This window comes from Gekko japonicus, unplaced genomic scaffold (assembly GCF_001447785.1).
Source record: "Gekko japonicus isolate JY-2015 unplaced genomic scaffold, Gekko_japonicus_V1.1 scaffold84, whole genome shotgun sequence".
Lineage (NCBI taxonomy): Eukaryota > Metazoa > Chordata > Lepidosauria > Squamata > Gekkonidae > Gekko > Gekko japonicus.
In genome coordinates this window covers 379,165-405,813 of record NW_015159712.1, presented here as the reverse complement: position 1 = coordinate 405,813, position 26,649 = coordinate 379,165, and the positions used below count along the sequence as shown (strand labels likewise).

The 26,649-nt window shown below is 43.0% G+C and overlaps 1 protein-coding gene across 3 annotated transcripts in view; it reads right to left on the bottom strand.

Moving 5' to 3' along the window:
• ARHGAP1 (Rho GTPase activating protein 1) overlaps positions 1–26,649 on the bottom strand; it is a 51,338-nt gene that overhangs the window by 10,788 nt on the left and 13,901 nt on the right. For all 3 annotated transcript variants that reach the window (XM_015409112.1, XM_015409266.1, XM_015409188.1), the window contains exons 4-8: positions 5,545–5,632; positions 5,081–5,212; positions 4,803–4,889; positions 1,623–1,721; positions 986–1,093 (exon numbers count right to left, since the gene is read on the bottom strand). In XM_015409112.1, the coding sequence (XP_015264598.1) occupies positions 986–1,093; positions 1,623–1,721; positions 4,803–4,889; positions 5,081–5,212; positions 5,545–5,632 (514 nt within the window). The remainder of the gene's footprint in view (positions 1–985; positions 1,094–1,622; positions 1,722–4,802; positions 4,890–5,080; positions 5,213–5,544; positions 5,633–26,649) is intronic.

Here is a 26,649-nt window from a genome sequence, read left to right as displayed (position 1 = left end):
CTAAGGAGCCACACCAAATAACATCAAATAACTGAGAAGTGACAGTGCCCTGGTCCTTGGCTTACCACCAACAGCCTGTGCTGTTGCCTAAATATAGAGACCAAGACAAGCCAACCACCAATATAGATTGTCTGATTACAACACTAGTATTGGTTCTGACTTCTGTAAGCATTGTTATAAGTACTTGATCACTCACTACCACTTTATGATAATGTAGCGTTTTATTATTTGTTTTAAGATTGTATATAATTTGTTACCTATATGTTTAATCTCTTTGTAAGCCGCCCTGAGACCACTCGGACAGGGAGGGCGGGGTATAAATTGAAAAAATAAATAAATAAAGTTATTCACGAGCTCTTTCGTTTCTCAACAGTTTTCTGCACTGCATCCACAAGCATTTTTTTCACTTGTCCTCTTCTTCCATTGCTTTCTCCACTCCTTCTAGCATGAGCTGTGCTGTGTTGAATCCCACAATATCTATCACCTCTACTTTCATTGTCTCATGTTTTAAGAGGTTAATTATGTTTCTATACTTTGTAGAAGATTTCACCAAATCACTTTTACTCTTAGGAACAAAGTCCTTAAAGTACTTCATAACTAAACTGAAAACAATCTGTCTTCTCACTGGGAAGTCATCCTGTTTCCCCAAAAATGCAGTAATGAAAATGGAAAAACACAAACTGCTTTCACAAAAATCAAATAAATACTGACTTTACTAACCAATGTTTTAAAAAACTGACAAATTACTGACCAAGATGAAAAAACTGACTTTTACTGATTTTACTGACCATTTTCCACCCCTGAGAATTCTAAACGCCTTTTGAGCCTTATCAGCATACCTCCAGATTAGATCTTGGCAGCTCACTCTGACAGAAGAGGCAGGCAGGCACAGTCACAACTCCTAGATATCGACAGCACTTCTAGAACTATATAAGTACAGGTGATGAACGCACTGAGCCCACCAATCAGTGACAAGGATACTCACTGCTGGAGAGAGATTCCAAACTGCTGGTTTGGCAGGGGAGGGCGAGGCGGGGTTGTCTTCTGAGGCACCTGGGAGGGCTTTTGCAGTGATCGCAGATACTCATCATACCTGCAGTGAGAGAAACTCATAGGTGCATATGGCAGCACCCTGCCCCACGCCAAGTGTCCCAAGCAGGAGGCCCACTGTTCAGCTGCCATGGGAACAGAAGCGCCAAAATTCCTGGCAACTCCTTACACATTTCTCACACTCCCTACAATAATTCACTGATGTATCTACTAGGGAAACAAAGAGGCATCTGTGGAGTGATAATGCAAGAAGGTATGTATGCTCTCTGAAAAGAGCAGAGAGAAACTGGAGTAAGGATGTAAGCAGTGTAAATACTCAAGACTAGTCCAATGGGATGACAGACTATCCCAGACAGCCTTTATTCCCCGAATCAACAATTTGAAAACTAATGAGTTGCAAAAGGAACGACACGGACAGATAAAATACCTGGAAGACAGCATCCATAAAGGCAATAAAAAGGGGAAGCAGAATAAGATTGAGGGGAAACTAGACCCCCAGGACCATTCCCCGTCCCCAACTCCCCCTTCCACTCCGCCCCCTTCTATGGCGGAGTCTCCTCTCAGGCTCTCACTTTAGCACCTGGCTTGGGATCCCCAGCTGCTCCAGCTTCACATGCTCCTCCAGATCACTCAAGTAGTTTGCATAGAAAATCTTCCGCCCAAACTTAAAGCTGTAAGACAGAGATGATGAAAAGATACACAAGAAGTCAGGGTAAAAGGCATCACTAGCAACGAGTGGATTAAGGGCTGCAACGGCCCATGTGGAATGAACGGGCAACGCTGGTGCTGAAAAGAGGAAGGAACCACATGGGCGGTGGCGGGCTCTTTTTGTAGCAGGAACTCCTTTGCATATTAAGCGACACACCCCTAATGTAGCCAATCCTCCAAGAGCTTACAGAGCTCTTCTTACAGGGGCTACTGTAAGCTCTTGGAGGATTGGCTATGTTAGGGGTGTGTCGCCTAATATGCAAAGGAGTTCCTGCTACAAAGAGAGCCCTGGCGCGGTAGCATGTCCTGCTGCACAAAGGTAAGGATATGGACAGTGATGGAAACCTTAGGCATGGCAATGGGCTGAGCCACTGCTTCATAAACACAGAACAGCAGCACTAATCATTCCTAACAGTTTTGTGCTCTTTATTCCCTCTCCCACATTCCCTTTCAGAGTATGGGCAAGGTTTGTAGCAAGCCTATTCTACCGGCCATCTAAAGACACTTTCATTCTCTGATGAGCGGCTCAATAGAAGACTCAGCAGAAACTGGGAAGTTGTAATTACTGTCCCTCACAAGTTGTACAAGCTGACCAGGAGAAAGCATAAATTAAGATAATGACAAACAAAAAGGGGGGGGGAGTATTACTGGGCTATTAGCTGCCAGACTAATCTGAACACACACATGAAGCTGCCTTATACTGAATCAGACTGTCAATCCATCAAGGTCAGTGTGGTCTACTCAGACTCACAGCAGCTCTCCAGGGTCTCAGGCAGAGGTCTCTCATACCATCTGTTGCCTGGTCCTTTTAACTGGTGATGCTTGGGATTGAACCTGGGACCTTCTGCATGCCAAACGGAGGCTCTTCCACTTAGCCATGCCCCTCTAGGGCAATTTCAGTTAGTGGTGTTACCAGTGCTATCTGGTGTCTATGTGTTTTTATTAAATTATTTTATAATTCTAAATGTTTTTAATTGTTCAACTGTCTGAATGTTTTTATGAGCCCTGCCCTAGGGACCCTGATCAGGCAGAAAGGTGGCATAAAAATATTTTTAAATAAAATAAATAAATAATAATGCCAGCACTAGGTACTATCTAGCAGAGGAAGATGCAAGAACATGACATCCTCTTCCCCACTGCTTCCAAAAACTCCATGATGCAAGACAAAGAACATGTCAAAAGCATGATGTCTGGATGGACCATGGAGAGGATCTTGCAAACAATGACAGGGAAGAAAGGACATCAGAGGGTGCAACACTGTATAAGAAGTGGACTGAAGTGTATGCAGCCTTGCAGAACAAATCCCACCATACTGGATACCTACTTTAAGCTTCTGAACTGTTTGTAGACATTAATATTTTCCCACAACAAAAACTGCAGAAGCTTCCTTTTAAAGCAAAATAGACTCAGTGGTGTTTACAACAAAAGCCAGTGACTTCTTGGCTCTTACAGAAGCCTGTCCTTCCCACACCCCAGCATCTATATGTGCCCCCTTGCCCAGCTAGTGCGGAGCTGGGGTGTCACCAGTACGCTGGTGACGCCCAGCTATATCTGCTACTGGACAGCCACCCAGATACTTCCCCACATAATCTGGTCAAGGGTCTGGAGACTGTGGTGGGATGGTTAAAAAAGAGTAGGCTGAGAGTGAATCTGACAGATGGAGGTTCTGTGGCTGGGGGGGGGGCATGTCAGGGCTGGGGCATAGAACTCCCACCCTTGACAGGGTGCCACTAACAGTGGCGCAATCAGTCAGGAGTTTGGGTGTGGTCCTGGATGCCTCCTTAACTATGGAGGCCCAAATAATAAATATTGCCAAGCGTGACATTTTTCCATCTACGCCAAGCATAGCTATTGGCCTCTTTCCTGTTGCACCCTGACCTAGCCACAGTAATCCATACAACAGTCACCTCCAGATTAGACTACTGTAACTCACTCTATGCTGGCCTTCCCTTGAGACGGACCCAGAAACCCCAGCTGATCCAGAATGCAGAGGCACAAGTCCTGATGGGAACGGCATGGACAGCACATATACGACCTGTGCTGCGCCTGCTACACTGGCTTCCAGTGGAGTACCAAATCAGATTCAAGGTGCTGGTATGGACCTTTAAGGCCTTGAGCAGTCTGGAACCTGTGTGTCTTCAGGACCCGTTCCCTCCGGTATGTCCTCAGGAGAGCGTTACACTCCGCTGAAAGCAACTGGCCCCAAAGGTATCTGGCAGTCCTCAACCAGAGCCAGGGTTTTCTCAGCCCTGGCTCCGGCCAGGTGGGACTCTCTGCCAACCTCCATCAGAATCTTGCGGGACTTAATGCAGTTACCCGGGGCCAGCCAGGCAGAGATGGTCTGCCAGGTTTTTGACTGAGGACAGCAACAGTTTTCCATCATAGCTGGCACCCTCTTCCATTCTGCCCACTTCAGGCTCCTCCTTAACCTGCCCACAAGATAAGAGAACAGCCCAGAGTAGGTTTTAGATTAACCTATGGATGCCATCTGGAGACTATTAAATTAAGAATAACTGATTTGTTGATTTTAATCTGTATTTTTGTAGTTTTGTATTTTTGCTGTAAATCGCCCACAGCCTTGTGTATTCAGGAACTGGGAGATCCAGAAATAATAAAAATAATAATCAGGGGTCATTTCCTGCAGGAGCGCACAGGAGCGGAGCTCTGGCAGTAAAGAGCCCAGGGGGCAGGCACATGCAACAAGCCCCACCCCCTGCTCCCAGCAGCCCTCAGTCAGAGCAAGAAGCAGCCAGGTAAGTTGCAGAGCTCCCCCCGCCCCCCCAGTCCAAAACAGTCCAGTGGCACCTTTGAGACCAAGTTTTATTCAGGTACAAGCTCTCCCTCCTCTGCGAGGACAGATCTGCACATTCCCCCCCCCAATAGCTAGCAATCCAAAACAGTCCAGTGTGCCTTCTGACACACTTCTGATGATGTAAGTTATGCTAATGAGTTATGCTAATGAACTCCTGCACCTCTTTTTCTACGAAATGACTAATAATAATAATAATTTCTGCCAATGAGAGATAGACAGATGCCCCTCTTACCTGATCAAGGGCTTGAAGAGAATCAGTAGTGTCTTGATGAACATAGTTGGATGTACAATGTACAATGCTTTAATGTTCTTTTTGTATCTAAAAATGAAGGAACACAAGAAGAAACTTGGTATGCTGTGATGAAGATGAAAAGCAAGCTTAAAACCTTCACCAGGAAAGCTACTGTGTTATGCTGTCCTTTGCGCACCCCGTGTTACATTGCTAGTTACACATTATTTCCCTTCCTAAGCATCTTGGCCCTTTTGACATCATCATTCGCATCCACTTACTTGCGGTCAAATTCCCGATAGGCATCCCGCAGCCAGCTCAGGGATGGCTTGTTCTCACTGGTCAGGCCATGATGCAGATACACTAAGGTATAGTCACTCTCCACATACTGGTCCAAAGTGTATTTCAAATAGCTGAGGGGAAACAGACACTCCTAAGCATGTGGCTTTCATCTAGCAGCACTACTCTCCTGTAAATCTCAGTAAGAATAAGGAAAGCCTAGCTAGTATTGGCACAGAAATATTGGATAAGAGCCTGGAAGGGCAGACAGGGAGAGATGAGAGGCAATCCTGATCAGCGTGAATGAGCGTAAGAAATTTTCACTTATGCACTAGTCTGGACTTAATACGTGCCCAACTGCATTTAGTCAAACAAGAGTTGCTTTCTGTAGACTTGAGCTCTTGGGCAAATCCTCAAGATCAAGTTCCAATCAATATAGGGCTGTAGTACTACAAGCAGCACTCACCTCAGCAGCTTCACGTGATCAAGTTGATGGCTGGGAGGCATCCGGCAGGCACTGAACACTATCACTTTCCGCCCATACTTGTCATCGCCTGAGGATAAGAATGCCAAGTGTCAGAGCAGGCTGAAGAACAAAGCAAGTACCTTCCATAGCAGGTAAGCAAAGGAGGAAATTCTATGAAGGGTTCAACTCTTACCAGTCCTGTGTTCAAAAGGCCTAGCTTACCATAATAATCAACACTGCTACACTCACCTTCACTTGCATAGTCCCAGTGGAACTGTTTTGGAAAAGGCTGTGATTTGAGAGGACCCAAGGCTGGTAGAGAGTAAGGAATGGGGGAGGGGGAAGATGTGGGATCATGACTGCTCTGGCCATGAAGAAATTCAAAATGGCTTTGAAGCAGAAAAAAATACATCCAGGGGAATCTTAAAAAAAAGAGAGAGAGAGATAACAGAAGAACAGAGCATTACACGGCTGAGGTTATGAGCACCAATGAGCTTTGTGATCCAAGAGAAGAGGAAACTGCTTCCTCATAGAGTTGCAGAGTTGTCACTGATCCATTTTCAGCACATTGGTCTTGTGAACATAGCTTCCTTTCTAGAGTACTCAATCCCATGCCACCTGCTGCCCCCACACCCTACTTCTTCCCATGAAATTTGCAAGAAATCAAAGTCAACACACACACAAAAACTGCACAAATGTGAACTGGCCTCAAGTATTACAGGGTAGAGGAAACTAGCTGTGAAAACAGACCACAGTAAGCCACCAGTAGGGTGCACAGTCCCAAGAATGTGCACAATCAGCCTGCAACCCCATGTTCTGCAAAATAATCTCCACTTCCTAGCCACAAACCTGTGGGTGACCTAACAAGTATGCTGCATCATTACACAAACTTGGCCTGTAGTAAGACCTCAGCTTGAAGATGCAGATCCAAGAAATTAGAGGAGAAACTGTTCATGGGCTTTCTTCTAAATCACTTCTTGACTATAGGGTTTCTTCTGATGAGAAAAAAAAGACTTGGCAGTAGAATCCTCCTCTTGAGAACCTGAGCTTTTGCCTTCTTGGTCAATTTATGGGAAGTTGAAATTTAAAAGTCCATAAGCAAGTAAGATACAATTGTAAAGGAAGCACAAGTCACATGAATATCTGCCTTCCAACCAATCTGAGCCTCCTCACTAGAATTACCTCATTGTCAGGCACATTCATCTGAAAAAATTCTAGCTGACAAACACTTATTGTACAATAAATTTAGGTCCGAGCCAACCTCTTCCTTTTATTCATCCCCTTGTACATACAAACCTGTGCACATAACAGCAGATTCCTATATCAATAACTTTTTCTCACATTTGAGCAGACCTGGGCATTTCTTAGTCTGGGGAGTAGATGGATCATTTGTTTATTCGTCTTAGAAGTGTCATAAGACTTTATTGTTTTCATTGTCATGAAAATGTATAGAACTTTAAGGGGGGGATCCAAGTTCCCGTACACAAGAAATAGCCCGTAAATGAAGGAGACTGCCTCCATTAGGGTATCATCCTTGTGCCCTACTCCCCCCTCCAAAAAACCCTCCCCCCTCAATTACTCCAGGCTCAGAAAGGTTTGTTCTGTTCTGAATGATGATTTTAGGATTTTCTGATCCTCCATACTCAGAAGGGCAAGGAGCATCACATCTTAGAAGCTGTGTAGTAGACGAAGCTCTCTCATAACTGATGAAGACAAGTTCAAAGCAGAATGTGATGGGAGGTGGCATAATGAGATGCTTCCACAAATACGATAGTAACTAAAAGCAGTGGATATATCTATAGATGTTTTACATGAATATGCTTCCTAGAGTTGTTCACTGGTAAAGATCCTCAGGAATACCAAATTCTCTCATAAGCATACAAATGCTTATGTCCTTCAATGGTCCATTAATTACTAGGGTCCAAACAAGAAACAATTACAAGATCATAGGAAACAGGTGATCTTTCTTCCAAAGGGAGACGAAAAGCTAAATATGGAGCATAAAATTTAAGGTTTTTTTCATATGGCTGTTTGAAAAAGCAGCTATATACCTACATAAAGGTAATGGAACTATACACTACACATCACAATATGAACCACATTAGCTACCATTAAGCAGCTCCCCCCTCACTTCCAAAATCCAAACTGTGAGAACACATTTTCCATTTCCCTGCTCATTTTCTTCCTCTCTCCACATACAATTCACCTATTTATAGAATTACTCAAACCACAAGAAAGGAGCACTTTTGCCACTACAAATTAACTGCATTACAAGAGTCAATGTCATGCTTAAGGTAAAAGGGGCAGCACCAGGACAATGCCATGGGTTGCAAGGGTGATTTACCATCACACAAACACATCTGAAGCATGCGAAGGTATTGCAGGACAACATGGCATCCACCAGAGACATATGACCAAGAGAGCAATGCAGAGGTCATCTGGAACCACTGTACACAGCTACAGCCAGGTTACAAGACTAACATCTAACAGTTTATCCCATGGTTGCCCAAAAACATAATAAAACAAACAAGTGCCTAACAAGGACAACTTTGAGACAGCTTTCCATAAATTCAATGGCCATATTCCATGGTATGCATGTGCACTGAAGTAGATTGCAGATGCCCTTAAACTCAAATTGGAAATGTCATAATCTTGCGGCACCACAATGAACCTCTTATGTGATCTTGAGCAGCCTTGCAAACCTTTCTATAAAGGCAGAAATACTACTTAACTTAGGGTAGCACTAGACAATATCAGGTGCACGAAACTCCCCAAAATTGTGATCAAGAAGACTTCTATCAGAGAGCTGCCAGAAAAGACTACAAATTCAATCACTATCAAGCCATGTATGGTAGCACTTGTTGACTCTTAAAACCACAGCTGCCTATTAACAGTATGAACACTATCTTGCACTGGCCAAGATTCACACAATATAAATTCCTGAGATAAGACGTGGGAACAGAACCTTGATATCTCTGTATTAATATCTCTGGATGCACAGGATTACAGGACTCTTCCACAGAGATACAGCATTCTATAACAGTATATTCTTCTGCAGAATTTTTTGGTTAAAAACTTTTCAAATTTTCATATAAATCGTACAAGATAAAACTGTGTGAACATATGCTGTTAAGATCAGTATTTTTCAAATGGTGGACCAGGAAACAGCAGGCTGACGGGTTCCTTGTGATAGATCATTTGCCAGCTGTGGGTGTCAATAGACAATGTAGCGCATATGACTACGGTTTTATCTTTAAAGTACTGAATTAGAAACAGTAAATGGGCACCAAAGACAAAATTGTATTCATCAGTCTTCTTGATAGCAGTGTGACTTCGGTTTCAGAAAGCAATGTTTGCAGCTGACGGAATGCTCACTTTCCATTTGCCACCTACCCATCAGCAGGGCTCTCAGCTTCATGGCAAACCCAGTTCCCAAGTATTTAAAAGGACCTGGCACAATTAACGCACCAGTTTAAGATTACAATTGCCTGAACAAGTTCCCAGTTAGCTAAAGAATGTGTTCCAAATGTCTTTTCCAATCAAGTGAGGTAGGGCCCTTAGTGGGGGGGTTTATTCCTGTGAGTTAATTATGGAGTATGCAATCTGCTTTCTTAAACAACATTATTTCTGTAGTGCCCTGATTTGGGGGATTTTAGCTACAGCCTAAGTAGTCTGAACTCCCATTACATTCAAATAGCAGCCCGAAGGTAACTTGATATTCCTGCATGATGCAGCTAGATATATTCACATTCATTCCAGTTGGGTGTAGTGGTTAAGTGCGTGGACTCTAATCTGGGAGAACCGGGTTTGATTCCCCACTCCTCCACTTGCACCTGGCTGGATGACCTTGGGCAAGCCGAAGCTCTGATAAGAGCTGTTCTTGAAAAAGAGCAGTTTCTGTCAAGAGCTCTCTCAGCCCCACCTACCTCACAGGGTGTCTGCTGTGGGGAGGGGAAGGGAAAGGAGTAAGCCACTCTGGGACACCTTTGGGTAGTGAAGGGCGGGGTATAAATCCAATCTCTTCTTCTTCTTCTTCATGGTGGGAGGCATTCAACAAACATATGGTATTAAGCAGTTATTAAATTATTTTTTGTCCTAAAGCACACATGCCCCACTAGCAAAGAAGGTAGCTACTTAAAATTGTAATAAAGCCATTTCCAACTGTTGAACTACGTCATAACTATCAGCAATTCCATGGTGAATTAACGAAACAGAACTCTGTTGTAATGTGAAATGTCTACATGTTTACCTTCAAATCGTTTTCAGATGTTTATCTGGAAACTGCCTGGGCAATCTGAAATCTGACTGCTGCAGTAGCTAAAGTCCACTGTAGGGTGAAACACTCAATAATATCTGGTAGACTCTGAAACAATTGCCCAGAACTCTATGCAAATCTGAAGTGAAAACAACATCCTGCTACTACAGGACACTCAGGATCATTTAAAATGTTAATTTCTTCCTACATCTCTCCCCATATGGGAAAACATGCATATATCTCATCAAAGTGCAGCAAAGGCCTTCATTCATCTCTGAGAATAATCTGGTTAAGAACACTCCCCACAATAGAGACTGAATAGCATCTGAAGTGAGAATAAGCAAGTAAAGGGAGAAACAGATACTTTTAAAGCCAGATCTCAGAAAAGAAGACTGATTGAAGGTTGGAAATCATACAATGGGGTCACTTCTCTAGATTAGATGAAGCTGTTCCTGTTCCTTCTACTGCACCATCAAGTCAATGATTCAGCCGTAGAAGTGGACCGTTAAGTGCCCTGAGATGTACCAGTTCAACAGATGGGGTGCTGCAAGCAACAATAAGCAGCAAGCTCGGTGACTCAGAGTTACTACTGTTAAGACGTCGTTGGGCTGCCTCTCTTTCTAGGCAGTTACTGTTTCTGAAGTTATGAACAACGTTAGTTGTGAACACAGATCTTGCCTTCTCAAGCAGGGCTGGAAAATTTCATGCTGACTGGCAGCTCAAGCACCCAGTCATGAAAGACTGTGTGTCCGTCCGTCCCCCCAACTCCTGCCCAGATAGCAGGGAGCCTACACTAAGATGTCTGACAAGCTAAGTGATACTGGCTACACAAAGAGATTAAAAATGGTCATACCGAACTGCATGTAACTTACAAGCTGCATCTAAACAATAAGGGCATGGATGCCACATATGCCACAAACAGAATGACTGCTCTCAAGAACAGATGTCAAAGAAAGGAAGACCAGTTGAAAGAATGGCCTTGAGGCAGATGTGGATGACAACCATCACCGTTTGCACAGACTTCTCCTCAAGCAAAGTACTCAGCCCACTACCAGGTCAGAGGACGAAGACCTGCATGTTCTCCAAAGAGAGTTATGCCTTCTTTGAGAAACTGAACAATGTCATAATGGGAATAAAACAAAAATGTACCCTGCTCAGCTTCAAAAGGAGACGGAAAAGCATACTGCCAATATGTAATATCCCATGAACTTTCACTGCACAAAAAATTACACTGAAGAAAAGATTCCAGGGTAGCCAATATGTAATATCCCATGAACTTTCACCTGCACAAAAAAATTACACACTGAAAAAAGATTCCAGGGTCCAAAACTCAACAGTAAGTGGCAATCCCATTTCCCAATGGATATTACGATACATGAAATTATTCCCAATGAGTCTATGAAGTACACCACACATTAATGAGAGTCTGGAGGCAAGGCAATAGGAGCACAACAATCATCACCATCCAGGAAAAATAAGAGGACAAAGCCGACAAACAAGAATCAGGAACACCCAAAGTGATGCCTGCAAGCTGAAGTCTACCTAGAGTTGTGCCACAGAACTTCAAACAATATGTCCAACGTGGAGAAGCTAGGAAGAGAAGCATGACTGCAATCTACTTTGCATAATGCACATGAAGTATGACCTTGAAGTTCTGGTAGGTATGCAGCCCTCAGCTTTGCAGAATTTGGGCTTCCCTGAGATAACCCAGCCACAGCCATGCTAAAGAATGCCATGATCTCAAGTGCCAATGACAAGAATACCAGGTACTACTCCACCTACCTGGCCGGACCCCATCAAACGCACCCTGTCCTAGAGGAACAAAAAAAGTTACATTATAAGGTCACAACTGAATCAGATCCCTTTACAAGGACAATCCTAAAGGCCGTCTCGAGAAAATACAGACACACGAGTATACACACAGAAAAATACAGCTGGATTACCTTCATCAGTCACTGCAGTGATTGGTCTGGATCCAAAGAACTATGAGCAGAGCTCTGCCTGCATAATAGATCTTTGTCTCCCCATGCATCACCTAAAAAGTTTTCTCTTGGGGCCAAGGGGTGTGGCACAGAGGGCTGCAGTGAGAAGAGGCAGAAATTGCTCTCCACACTTCCACAATCAGAAGTACTCTTCTGCCCGTGTATAGAGGACAAGTGCATGGGTCCAACCTTCTATTTTAAAAAAGGCAACGTTAGCTAGCAAGTAGACTACATTCACCTCTGCTTTCTTTACCACATGCCTGACAGAAATCACCTCTTCCTGTCAATCAGGTAAGGTATGGCTTTGCCATACCACTGGAGGGTTTTAAATAAAAGAACCCTACAGTAACCTGCCCAAGTTGTCTTTTTAATACTGCAAAGTCAGATTTAACATACAAAGCAAAATACAGAAATGAGAGTTAAGACTCCAGTATTCCCATGTCCATTTAATTATCTTTATTATCTGTGCCGGCATGTAGAAGACAAGATGCTCTTTTAGCTCAAAAGAATCCAATCTGCTACCATTTTCATTATACTACATTTGGGGAACTAAACTCACTGAAGAAAAACACTAGGGGATCCTGAAGCCTTGACAAAATGCCTTTTCTATGCCCTCAGCCCTCTAGCCTAAGTTTCCCCATTTTTTATTGGGGGAGGGGACTGAAAGGGCATAATAGATGAGAAGCTAACAGTGCAATCTTAGTTATATCTTTCTAAGTCCACTGAAATAAACAGTCTCACAAGGGTGTAACTCTGCTTAATATTACATTGTTAGTTTCTTTTTTCCTAAATCTATCACTACAGTGTAGCACAGCAACCATTCAGCAGCCAATGAAAAATTAAAATCTAAACTATTTGCATAGATTTCTAAGAAATTCACATTCCCACATCAGTGGGTGTCTGTGCTAGAAACTTGCCCAGTTTTGCTAAAATTCTTGTAAAGCTATAGTACCCAATGTAATAACAGTTCACTTTTCATTTTGAAACATACATTTCAACAGCCCACCCGCAGCACCAAGTGGGTCTGTAGATGGAGCCAGACAGCCAGTTCAGATGGTGGGGAAGGTACGAGCACCGACATGTAAACTGGATATGGAAACATATGAAGTACCATAAAAAGGAACCAATACATGAATGTCATGGTGAGTAACTGGAGTAGAAAATAAGAGTGCTATGGAATAGGAAGTTGTAATGAAAACCTCAAGGGAGAATGAAAGTAAGAACATCTCAGCTAACAGCACATTCCAGCACAACACAAGATTCTTATTCATCAGCACACTTCAGTAGGAAGAGTAAACAATAATGTACTTCCAAGACTTCTATATCTTATAGTTCAAACGTACCGAGAAAAGTCATCAGCAAAAAGCTCATATTGCAGATTGTGTAACTTTGCACTTAAACACAAAAGTGCAAGAAAGTACTAAACTAAGCTGCAGGCTTGATATCCTTAACTCTGCTGTGTAAAACAAGGCAATAAAAGGAACCAAAGACTTTATAAAGTGTAGCATAAAAACATATGAAACATGAAAATGTAGAAATAGGGTAGAGATGCATAACTGAGCTATGATAGCAGACAATATTTTGCTAGACAAATTTTGAATCAAAAACCGCTATACTCATAAAACAGGATTGCAGTCAACTAACTGGGAGTCTTAAATGAAATGTCCAAAGCACAATTATGATAGAACTACTGATAGCTTTATTAATGAACACAGAACTACCAGTACAGTCAAGGAGGATAAGAGTTTAATTTTTATTACTTGCTATTTAGTGTTTATGGAGCTGCGGTGGCTCAAGTGGTTAAGTCGCTGAACTGCAGGCTGTGGAAGGTCAGTAGTTCAGCGGTTCAAGACCCGGGTGCCGCAAGACAGGGTGAGCTCCTGTCTCTAGTTCCAGCTCCTGCCAACCTAGCAGTTCGAAAGCAAGAAATTGCAAGTAGATAAATAGGTACCACTTCGGTGGGAAGGTAACAGCGTTCCGTGCACCTTGGTGTTTAGTCATGCCGGCCCCATGACCACGGAAACGTCTTCGGACAGCGCTGGCTCTTCGGCTTTGAAACGGAGATGAGCACCGCAACCCTAGAGTCGGATTCGACTGGCTTTCGAGCAAGGGAACCTTTACCTTTACCTTTTTTATTTAGTGTAACGCTGCAGTTCTATGCAGAGTTAATCCAGTTTAAGCCTATTTGAACAAATGGCTGAGAATGAATTAACTCTGCATAGGAGTGTACTGTAAATTGTCCAGTCCTCATTTAATACTTTGTGCTACTGCACAGAAAGCACGCCTAGTGAGGAGTTCTGAGTTTTTTCCTATACCAGATATCACCATGGGATAGGACAGAAACCATTTAATACAACTCTGCCAAAAAGAATTTTAAAACTATGGGAGGGATGCAGATGGGCCAAATTACATTCACAATTAAATTACAACCCATTGGGGGAGGCGCAGTCCTAGTGAAAAGATTACACATACCCATGCTGCAGGATTCTCTCACTTTTTTCCCCCAGAAGAGAATCACAAGAAGCCCTGATGAAGGCTTTGCCACACTTTCAACAACTGGGGATAAATGCAGTTAAAGCCCATCATGTGTCAACATATTTATCAATCATAATGAATGCAATAAAAAGGACAGCTCCTTTACCCTTTCGGTTAACAAACACACAAATCCAGCAGAGAAGCAAGAAACACACCATTTCGTGGAAACAACTCCAAGGCACTCTGCTCTTCTGTAAATTGTCAATCAGCTATGTACCTGCTATTCCCAGCTTACACTTACATGGTTAACCATTTATTAAATGCTGTTTCTTCTGCTTACAACTGGAAAACAGCAGCATTCCACGCAGCAGTTTAGCTTTTGTTCTGGAGTTTGGTATCAGTTAGTCATTTTGAGGAGTCTACATGCCCAGAATGCCCAGAACCTGAGCCCAGAATGGGGACTGTTTCCAAGGAGACAAGATAGCACAGCCTTCCCCACATGCAGAATTCTGCAGCTGCAACCTCCCCATGTGCTAGCGACCTCTGAGGAGGTAAGAGGGAAGCAAGTGACTTCCAGTACTTATGGCAGATTTAACAAAGCACCAGCCCAGCCTCCAAGATCAGAGGAAACCAGAAACAATAGTATAGTAAATTAATGCTCTACACCAGAGGATGCTCTTTCATATTCCTAGAATCCCAAACTCTCTGCAAGAGTGAAGGAAGACTGAGGGCTCAAGTCAAAACTAGGGCTGCCAGGTCTGGATTCGGAAATGCCTGGAGGTTCTGGGGGTGGAGCCTGAGGATCAGTTGTAATAGCAGGAGATCTCCAGCTACAACCTGGAGATTGCCAGCCCTAGTCAAAACCAAAGGTAAAACTGGCCTCCAAGATTAAGTCCTGCATGGCCTGCAACACAAGCTGGATGACAAACTGGAATAGAATATGGAATTTCCATCTTCTTTAAGCCACAACAAGGAAACTGTCTATATTAGACCTACATATTCATCCATTTTAGATAAAACAGCCATGACTTCCAATTAACCAAAGCATTTTATTGACAAGGCAAAAAACAAAACTTCAAGAGAATGCATGCCCCTTATGCAAGTCAATCTGGAGACATCCATCTTCATCTTTAAACAGGAGCTAGGATAATCATACATTCAGTATTCTAAACAACAGCTTGTCTTACGTTCAGAGCCAAAAATATGAGCCTGTTCAAACTAATTAGCTCTATTTTGTCCTATTAGAACTTCAAAACAAAAGTCTTTTTAAAAAAAGATTATAAGCAGCAAGATAATCAGCCTTGTACTTCTTTCTGTCCTCCTTCTAACTTCATGCCTCCAGGTCTAAATTCACTTGCTAATTCCACTATTTAGTCTCTGAAGACCAAATATTACATAACTGTAAAAAAAAACTGGCACAAAATCTAACACATTTCTGGACAAATTTCAACCACAAAATGGTGGCACTTTAGGATCTGGCCAATTACTCCAACATCCTAATTATTACTCCCACATTAAGGAAGGAAGCATTATTCTAAACACACAGGAGTACTAACTGAAGATCATAAAAAAAACGTAGTAACCACAAAATTTTATGTCCCATACATCTTCAATCCACTTATTTTTATCCAATATGGTTTTAGAGCTCATTTAGAAGGGACCCCCCCACCCGCAAGTTTCGGACAACTATAATTCTGCAATGCCAGTCTATGTATTACCTCAAAACCCTAAGGATGTTTCCCCTCCACCACTACCATGCAGATACATTGTGTTAAGTAATGATTCTGTTCTGGAGCCCCTGTCAAAGTATACTGGCTTATTTATTAGACTTTTTTTCACCCTGCACAATCCTATATATCTACTGATCAGAGGTCATTTCAGGGGGGTCGCGGGGGATCGCAGTTCCCCTGGGTGAGGTACGGGGCACATGACGAAGCCCCGCCCCCTGCTTCCGGCCCTCATTCAGCCAGGAGGAGGCAGGAGAAGAGGGAGGGTAAGTTGCTTCCTCCCTGCCTCTCCCCACCCCTGCCTGCCTGGGGCCAGGGAGGGCCTTCGCGGGGCTTCCTTGCACTCCCGTGATGTCAGGGGGTGTGGTATATGCTAATGAGTTATGCTAATGAGTTCCCCTAGCTCTTTTTCTACGAAATGACCCCTGCTACTGATACATATATAACTATTGATACGACAGGTTTCATGAGGTGAGCTGAATGATATACTAAATGGCTGACCTTTCGATCACTTTAAATGCTGAATATTTGTATACTAACTTTCCATAAATGAAGTCCTCAGCAAACATAAAAGGTATCTTGGAGGAATGATAATGTGCTAACGTATTTTTATATCATAGGCAGAGATTGTTTTAAAGAATAATTATTCCTCATTCAATTACAAGTTATATTGGAGAATTAAGCATATTGCCATGGAATCATCCATGGCTCCAGAAGTGGTCAACTGGCATATGATTGGAATTGAAAAGAAATATATTCATTCTTAGATAATAGTGTCTGATGATGGCAGAACACATCAGACAATGTGTTTTCACTTTGAAGGAGGGATGCTGCTGTTATGAGAGCTTTTAACATTTGAGCTCAATCCAAATACAATAATATAAAGTTTGAGCTACACTGTAACAGCAGAAAATCTGGATATCATCATGGTTCAAAAACAAGATGGAAAGTTAAGGACTGTTCTGTTGGAGAAACTGACACATTCTTATGTGAGGTATGTTACTTTAATCCTAACAAACCAGGAACAATATTTATTAGCATAAGTATTTATTAACATACGTATTCCAAATTTGATAACTTTAAAATGGAAACTTTTATTCTACAAAGTAACTTGGCTTCTACAGGCTCTCCTTCTGGAGTGCAACAGGCAGCATATGACAGAGCATTAATCTTAAAAGGCACTGTTTAAGCACATAAGAAGAGCCCTGCTGTATCACACCAGTGGTCCATCTAGTCTATCATCCTGTCTCACACAGTGGCCAAACAGTTCCTCTGGAAGGCCAACAACAGGGCATAGAAGCCGAGACCTTACCCTGATGTTGCCTCCTGGCTCTGGGATTCAGAGGCTTACCTAATCCCCTTTTACATCTGTTTACTCCTGTTGCCATCACTACATCCTCTGGCAGCAAATTCCACATTTTAATCACTCTCTGTATAAAGAAGTATTTCATTTTGTCTGTCCTGAACCTACTGCCCATCAGTTTCATTGGATGCTCTTGAATTCTAGTATTTTGGGAGAGGGAGAAAATTTTCTTTGTCAGTTCTCTCCAGGCCATGCATGACTTTATAAACCTCTATCAAATCCCCCCTTAGTTGTCTCTTTTCTAAACTGAAAAGTCCCAGAATATTCAGCCTTTCCTCATAGGGAAGGTGCTCCAACCCCCTAATCATCTTGGTTGCCCTCCTCTGTACTTTTTCCAGCTCTGCCATGGCCTTTTAGAGATACAGTAACCAGAACTGTACACAGCTCAAGATGGGTAGCTATGTTAATCTGTCTCTAGCAGTAGAAAAGAGTAAGAGTCCAGTAGCACTTTAAGACTAACAAAAGTTATGGTAGAGTATGTGATTTCATGAGTCACTGCTCACTTCTTCAGATACAGCTAGAATGTGAGTCCATCTGTCCTATATATTGGAAAGTGGAGTGATTTCAGATGCCAAATGACATTAGCAGGCAAATGACAATAGAAGTTATGATTGGATTAGGTGTGATATGCAGAGAGGTAGTAGGCATGGAGAAATCAGTATTGGTAATGAGACGGGAAACTGGTCTCAGTTCAATCCAGGAACATGCACTGTCTGTGCATAGTACTCCAAATGAGGCTGCACCATAGACATATACGGGGGCATTACCATATTGGTAATATTATTCACAATCCCTTTCCTAATAATCCCTAACATGGAGTTTGCCTTTTTCACCACCGCAGCACACTGAGTTGACACTTTCATTGAGCTATCCACTATGACCCCAAGATCTTTTCCCCTGTCAGTCTCAGCAAGTTCAGGCTCCATTAGCCTATACCTGAAGTTGGGATTTTTTTTGTCCCAATGTGCATCACCTTATACTTAGCAACACTGAACTTCATTTGCCACACTGTCACCTACTCACCCAGTTTGTGGAGGTCCTCTTGCAGCTCTTCACAGTCAGCCTTGGTTTTCACCATTCTGAATAATTTGGTGTCATCTGCAAACCTGGCCACTACACTCCTCACCCCTCGTTCCAGATCATTTAGGAATAAATTAAATAGTACCTGCCCCAATACCAATCCTTGTGGAACCCCACTGCTTACTTCCCTCCACTGGGAGAACTGTCCATTAATTCCTACTCTCTGCTTCCTGTCATTTAACCAGTTTTTAATCCATAAGAGAACCCATCCTCTTATCCCATGACTGCTAAGTTTACTTAGGAGTCTTTGGTGAGGTACCTTGTCAAAAGCCTTTTGAAAGTCCAGGTATATAATGTCTACCAGATCACTGTTGTCTACATGCTTGTTCACTTTCTCAAAGAACTCCAAAAGGTTGGTGAGGCAGGACTTCCCTTTGCAGAAGCCATGCTGATTTCCCCTTAGCAGCCTAACAATTCTGGCCTGTAATTTCCTGGTTCCCTCTGGATCCCTTTTTAAAAATTGGTGTCACATTTGCTATTCTCCCATCTTCTGGTACCGTGGCTGAATTTAGTGATAGGTTACATATACGGGTTAGTAGATCAACTATCTCACATCTGAGTTCCTTAAGAACTCTCAGGTGTATGCTGTCAGGACCTGGAGATCTGTCGGTTTTCAATTTCCCCAGTTGGTCTAGACTTTCATCTCTGGTAACCTCAATTTGGCTCGGTTCTTCAAACTCCCTTCCTGAAAATAGGGGCTGTGGCATGGGTACATGCCCCACGCTTTCCACAGTGAACACAGAAGCCAAAAAGTAATTCAGCTTCTCTGCTATCTCCCCATCTTCCTTTGAGCAATCCCTTTATTCCTTGGTCATCCAAAGGCCTCACTGCTTCTCTGGCTGGTTCCCTGCTCCAGATATATTTAAAAAAATGTTTACTATTTGTCTTGATGCTTTTAGCAACCCGCTCCTCAAAACCTCTTTTGGCATGCCTAATTATTAACAAATTTCTTTTGCCGGGGCCTGTGGTCCCTCCTGCTCAATTCACTGGGGCAGCCTTTCCACTTTTTAGAAACCTCTTTTTATAGCTTCCTTGGCTTACATTGTTAACCTTTCAGGCATTCTTTTAGACTTGGCAGTGCCTTTCCTAACCTTGGAATGCATTCTATTTGGGCTTCAATTAGTGTGGTTTTAAATAGCTTCCAAGCATCTGCTAGGGATTTGACTCTCTACATTTCCCCTTCAGCTTCCTATTACTATTTCCCTAATTTTTGTAAAGTTCCCTCTTTTGAAATCAAATGTTACAGTTTTGAACTTTAGCGGTAACTTTCCATTGACCTGAATGCTGAACTTAATAGCATTGGGGTCACTGTTCCCAAATGGTGCAACACCCTCTACATCTCTTACCAGGTCTTAAGACCCACTCAGAAACAAGTCCAAGATCAGTTTGCTCAGAAATAGGAAGAGTTTCCTCAAAAGTAAAAGACAGATTTGAAAAGAAAAGGATTGTTTGCAGTGTGATTTATAACAATTGTGATGTTGATCTAAAGAAATACACATCTACAAGAGGGAACCCCCAACAAAATGTTGCATAATGTGTATAGGCCCCCCTCTCCAACTGTCAGTCCTTTTCTCTATGTTTCAGTGTTGTGCTTCTTCATCCCCCCTCCCCAGCTACTTTCTCTTTCTATGTGTCTTTCTTTCTTTCTTTTTGTTTCAGTGTTGTGCTTCTTCATCCCCCCCTCCCCAGCTACTTTCTCTATGTGTCTTTCTTTCTTTCTTTCCCCCCATTTCAGCTATGGGCTGTTTTCTTCCATTTCAGGCATGGGTAGTGTTATTCTTCTCCCACCGGCACCCTGCAACTGCCAGTCCTTCCCTCTGGTTCTGTCTCTGATTCCCCCCTCATTTCAGCCAGTTCTCCAGACCCACCCCCAGTACTGTCATTCTGTCTCGCTTGGTTTGTTTTTTTAAATTTAGCCATGTGTACTGTTAGTCTCCACCTTACTGTGGGGAGAGGGAGAGGAGGAGAGAGTTTCTGAATAAATGCACCAGGACTTTCCAGCTGGTTGTTCCCTCTGCCAATGTTTTCCCTTCTCCCTCCTCCTCTCGCTTGCCTGTGGATGGCTCTTGCTTCAGGGCTTGTTTTAATTAATCTTTAGATTACAAACCATGAAGCTCAAGAAGTTAAATGAAGAGCTATAAAAACTGATTCAGTCTTGACAGACCTCACCATTAGCAACATACTCATATAAGGAGACACCGCTCGTCTTCCACCAGAAGTCTTCCACATACAAGTTTTCTTAAGGAATAGTCTACATTCTACTTCTAGGTTTCATTCAGCGATTTACCTATGACAGGCACAAATACAGCTTGCTTTCCATACACTTGTTGACCTCACTTCTCTCCTGTCCCCTCCCATGTGGCTGGGAAGACTTGAATTGAGCACCAATTCAGGTCCCTGGGCAACTAGCAGTTTGTTTCTTCCCTACAAATTGAGTGCAAGCCCATGTCACTGTTATCTGGAAAAGGATTATTCCATTTCTTCACTAAAAACTGACTCAATGAATGTACAAAATCTTTAAAACTTGCAGATTATGGCAGAGGATCTCTAGTCGGTCTGCCAAGAGAAAACATATCTCAGATCCTACATTAATATCAAGATGATCCCACCAACAAAAGCTGCATCAGTCGTTCCTTACAAGGACAAATATACTATGTGGATAGTAGATCGTAAAGTGCCGGAAAGAATACACAATAATACAGACGTCAGTATCTTGCCAACACACCTCTACTATGGCACAGAACTAGCCAGCGCTCACATTTATGGGGCAGAGTTCTATTCCCATGTTTCAATCAAGACTTTTCTGACAGGAGTACTGAACCAGTTCACTAAATACCGCTATGCATTATACAGTCCTAAGACTGCCACCTCTGGAGTTTGGCTTGTCCTTCACTCATTCCTTGTCCTAATGCTTATGTGTACTGAAAAGTCACAGAGCCACATTGACAGTTGAAGGAATCCACTTAGTGAATAGCTCTTAACCTCCTCAAGGCTCATCCACCACATGACATGTCAAATCAACAACAGTAGCATCCTGGAATTAGCATTAGAGGAATATAATTGGAAATTTTTATTTATTTGTTGAATTTATTTCCCACCGTTCTCTTATCAAGAAACTCAACTGATAAAGTTCCCAAGAAATCTCCCCTCCTGGTAATTACCAAACCTATACCTACTTAGAATCAGCAAGGTATGGTTCAGCTCATACTCTGGGGGAAAACCATATAATTAATGTTGTTTGTGGAAGAGTGAAAGCCAATGGTAGGTCCAGATTAGCAAATCAAGCTTTCAAACTGGGGGGGGGGGGGGGATGAGAAGGAAGGTCACATGTGGGACAATGAACTTTACTGAAGAGAGGCTAATGTCATAATAGCCAGTCAAATACACCTTCCATATTACCTAGTTCACAGGAAAAAGCATTTCAAAACATACAGAGAAAAAGAGACCTACTGACAGGCAATATTGAGGAAGGACAGTTATTTCAGTTCATCAGGGAATTTTTCACTCTCCCACAGAATGAGCCTGAAATGCTATTTCATTAACACTTATTCATGTTCTCTGTTAGATGCCTGTAATCCTAGGATGCCAGCAATAAAGCAATTATGTGTTTGTAGGAGCTGCGGTGGCTCAAGTGGTTAAGACGCTGAACTGCAGGCTGTGGAAGGTCAGTAGTTCAGCTGTTTGAGACCCTAGTATGCCGCATGACGGAGTGAGCTCCCGTCTCTAGTTCCAGCTCCTGCCAACCTAGCAGTTCGAAAGCAAGAAATTGCAAGTAGATAAATAGGTACCACTTCGGTGGGAAGGCAACAGCGTTCCGTGCGCCTTGGTGTTTAGTCATGCCAGCCACATGACCACGGAAACGTCTTCGGACAGCGCTGGCTCTTCGGCTTTGAAACGGAGATGAGCACCGCAACCCTAGAGTCGGACTCGACTGGCTTTCGAGCAAGGGAACCTTTACCTTTTACCCAAAAGATATTATAGAATATTCTTTGTTTGGATTCATCTAGTTACTTAATACTGTGGAGTTTGTTTGATGACATGAAGTTCTGTCCTAGAGTCCATTCATACTTCTACTGGAAAGACATCTCTGACACATCAGAGTGGGTGGTAGAGAAAACTCTCATCAGGGGGACTCTTCAGGTCACACTACAAATCAAAACCACATTTAAAAGCCCTTAAGCAGCAGAGACTGAATCATCCCTTGACTATCTACAGCAATCAGAGTGGCCAGAATGCAGATCTCTTCAAGAACTCAGTAGTTTTAAGGCCCAAACCAAATACTGGTATTAAAGAGGAAGGACTTGAACGCCAAGCATATGCATCCCAAAGTAAATGCCGAATACAGCAACTGTCACTTCATCCAAATATCCATCCATCTCCTCCATCTTCTGTCAATTACTTACTTGCCAGAAATACCCCAGCCTTCATCTCAGTTCTTCATTGACTATAGACTGGAGACTTTCTCCACCATACCTAAGGAACAAGAAACTACATAGCCAAAATTAGGTGCCACTGCTGCAATATCTGGCACATTAGCCAAAGGCAGTGCAGAATATTCTAAACACTTCACTTCACTCTGCTGTTAGTTCATTTTTTCCATGTGTTAAGCTAGTATATAGTTGTAAATGTTGGCTTTATAGTTGTCAACTTACTGTTCAGGTCCAGGAAAAAGCCTTCAGAGAACATACATACATACATACACAGGTGCAAACCACATTCCAAACATTCATTCATGCCTCCCACATTAACACAGCACTCTCATAATCATTAACCTAATGTTCCCTCTCTGAGGTTAACTAAGTGAGCCTGCAGATCATAAATAGTTACGGATTTCAAGCAATGAACCTGCAACAGCCATATGAGACAAGCCAGCAATGTCTGCTCTGCTGCCTAGTTACCAGTGAAACACCAAGGGACTTCACTCACAAGCCTGCATAGCTAGCATTTTCTAACAAAATACAATTTGTTACTTCAAAATATTAGGCAGGAGACTACCTCTGATACCTGAACAGGAATACACCAAAAATATAGTCACATACCTGACAGCCAACATACTTTCAACTCCTCAGAACACTCAAGGGCATGAAGGGACATAGTTAGCTAAGTAACAGCTGCCAAGTACTTTTCTGGTAGCCTCACTGAACAAAGACACTGTTTTGTCTGAATTCACTGGAAATTTTTTAGAATTGCAACAACAATAAGAAAATTGAAAGTTCTGTTTCCAGGTCTTGAAAGTTTATTCTAAAAAACTCATTTGATGCATTCTGAGTTTTACAGCTCACCTTCTTCAGCAAGGTGATTCAACTTTTCAAAGGGGAAACAGGTTTTCTTGCACTGTGATGAGAAAGAAAATATATTTCTCCTATAAAGGTTGGTAACAGAAACTTTCCTCTAAAAAAGAGCTGTACCTTAAAAAGTATCAGATAGGTTTTGAGAGTAAAAAACATCCTCTACAACACTTTTGGAAGTTATTCTACAAGCCAGCAATGTCTGCTCTGCTGCCTAGTTACCAGTGAAACACCAAGGGACTTCACTCACAAGCCTGCATTTTCTAACAAGATACAATTTGTTACTTCAAAATATTAGGCAGGAGACTACCTCTGATACCTGAACAGGAATACACCAAAAATATAGTCACATACCTGACAGCCAACATACTTTCAACTCCTCAGAACACTCAAGGGCATGAAGGGACATAGTTAGCTAAGTAACAGCTGCCAAGTACTTTTCTGGTAGCCTCACTGAACAAAGACACTGTTTTGTCTGAATTCACTGGAAATTTTTTAGAATTGCAACAACAATAAGAAAATTGAAAGTTCTGTTTCCAGGTCTTGAATGTTTATTCTAAAAAACTCATTTGATGCATTCTGAGTTTTACAGCTCACCTTCTTCAGTAAGGTGATTCAACCTTTCAAAGGGGAAACAGGTTTTCTTGCACTGTGATGAGAAAGAAAATATATTTCTCCTATAAAGGTTGATAACAGAAACTTTCCTCTAAAAAAGAGCTGTACCTTAAAAAGTATCAGATAGGTTTTGAGAGTAAAAAACATCCTCTACAACACTTTTGGAAGTTTTCCTCATGCACTGATACAAGTCTTGTCTCTCCCTTCTCCACAGCAACAGTACCTTAAAAATATATCATATTTTCTTGGCACATCATACTCTGCAAATAAATGATATGCTAAGTATATTCAGTGAGTTTTGCCTAATTTATTCTACTACAATGACTTTATAACCAAAAGTCCCAATTGCTGCACAGTGGAGGGATTTTCAGAGCCTAAGAAGAGCCCTGCTGGATCAGAGCAGTGGTCCATCTAGTCCAGCATCCTGCTGCACACGGTGGCCTACCAGTTCCTCCGGAGATCCAACAACAGGGCATAGAGGCCAAAACCTTCCCCTGATGTTGCCTTCTGGCAATGGGACTCAGAGGTTTACTGCCTCTGAATGTGGCGTTTCCCCTCAGTCACCATGGCTAGTAGCCACTGATAGATCTATCCTCCATGAATCTGCCTAATCTCCTTTTAAAACTGTCTGTTCCTGTAGCCATCACTACATCCTCTGGCAGTGAATTCCACATTGTAATTACTCTCTGTGTAACAAAGTTCTTCCCACACTTCCAGTGTAATCCTAAGTGAACCTTCCCGTGAGTAAGCTCCACATACCTTAGTAGAATTTTGAGTAGACCTTCTAAGGATTACGTTTCATTTGGGTATTAGAGGTTACAAGAAAGGGGACCCGCGATACTCGTGGGGGGGGGGAGCTCTACGCAGAGCAGGCAGAGGAGGAAGCAGCAGCAGGCCAGCCAGCCCGCCAAGCTTCCCCCTTCCTCCATCCCTCCCGAGCAGCAGCAGCGCACTCTCCCTCCCCAGATGCGGCGGCGAGGCCAGCCGGCCCGCCAAGCCTCCCCCTTCCTTTCTCCCCAGCAGCAGCGGCGAGGCCAGCTGGCCCGCCAAGCTTCCCCCTTCCTCCCTCTGCAGCAGCAGCAGCAGTGAGGCCGACTCCTGGCAAGCCTTCTCCTGCCCGCTGTGGCGGCAGCAAGGCAGTTCGCACAGCGTTCCCTGCGAGTGCGCAGGGGACGCTCTTTTACTTTAGGGGGATTTAAATATCCCCCCGATATTTTTTTCACCTTTTTAGATTTTTGTGCACACCTGGGGACTGCCCCAAGTGTGCAGGAAAATCTCCCTGCCCCCCAGGTGCCCTGATGTGTGGATTTAGATATCCGCATGCAGGGGCCGCCTTCGCTATTAGTATATTGATGGATTTTCCTGCTGTTATGGTCAGTGTTCCTGTCAATGCCCTGGCTGACCTCTTGAATGATGAAATGACTCAAGCAACTGACACAATTGCTCCTAGGTGCTCTCTCTCTCATCTGAGAACCCAGGCAGCTCCTTGGTTAACTGAGGAGCTGTGGATGACGAATGGACAAGATGGATGGCTAGAGCGACAGGGGAGACAGACACAAGAACATCTGACAAGAAGAAGAAGTTATACCCCACCCTTTACTACCCAAAGGAGTCTCAGAGCCGTTTACAATCTCCTTTCCCTTCCCCTCCCCACAACAGACACCCTGTGAGGTAGGTGGGGCTGAGAGAGCTCTTTCAAGGACTGCTCTTGGGAGAACAGCTCTGAGATAACTTGTGACTGATCCAAGATCACACCAGCAGCTGCACATGGAGGAGTGGGGAATCAGATCTGGTTCTCCCATATTAGAGTCCATGCTCCTAACCACTACACCAAACTGGCTCTCAAAGCATGGGCTAGAGTTCATTTTAAAGTTTACTCCATGGTGGTGATGGCAGCAAAGAAATAATGTTTTTCTGCCACTATTGCATCCACACAGTGCAGACTTTCAGAACTCTTCCAAGTGGTCAGGGGCCTACTGATGGGAGGCGATGGCTTGCTCTGCAGCCCACTGCAATCATTTTGTTAAGCGCTTTTCAGATAAAATCTCTTGCATCCATTCCAACTTGAATTCTGCATTAGCAGTGATGGGATCAGATGGTCCCAGGGTGTTGATTTGTCCAGCTGTGTGAGATATCTTTCAGTTTGTCCAGTTTGAAAATGTGGTCAAGATTCTTACAAGTTTTGGGATCTATCATCTGCTTGTATGATCCTTGTCCCCCCAGCTGCTTAAATCTGTCAGCGGGGGGGGGGGCTGGTACATAAGAACATAAGAGAAGCCATGGTTGGCCAGGCCAAAGGCCCCTCCGGCCAACAACCTGG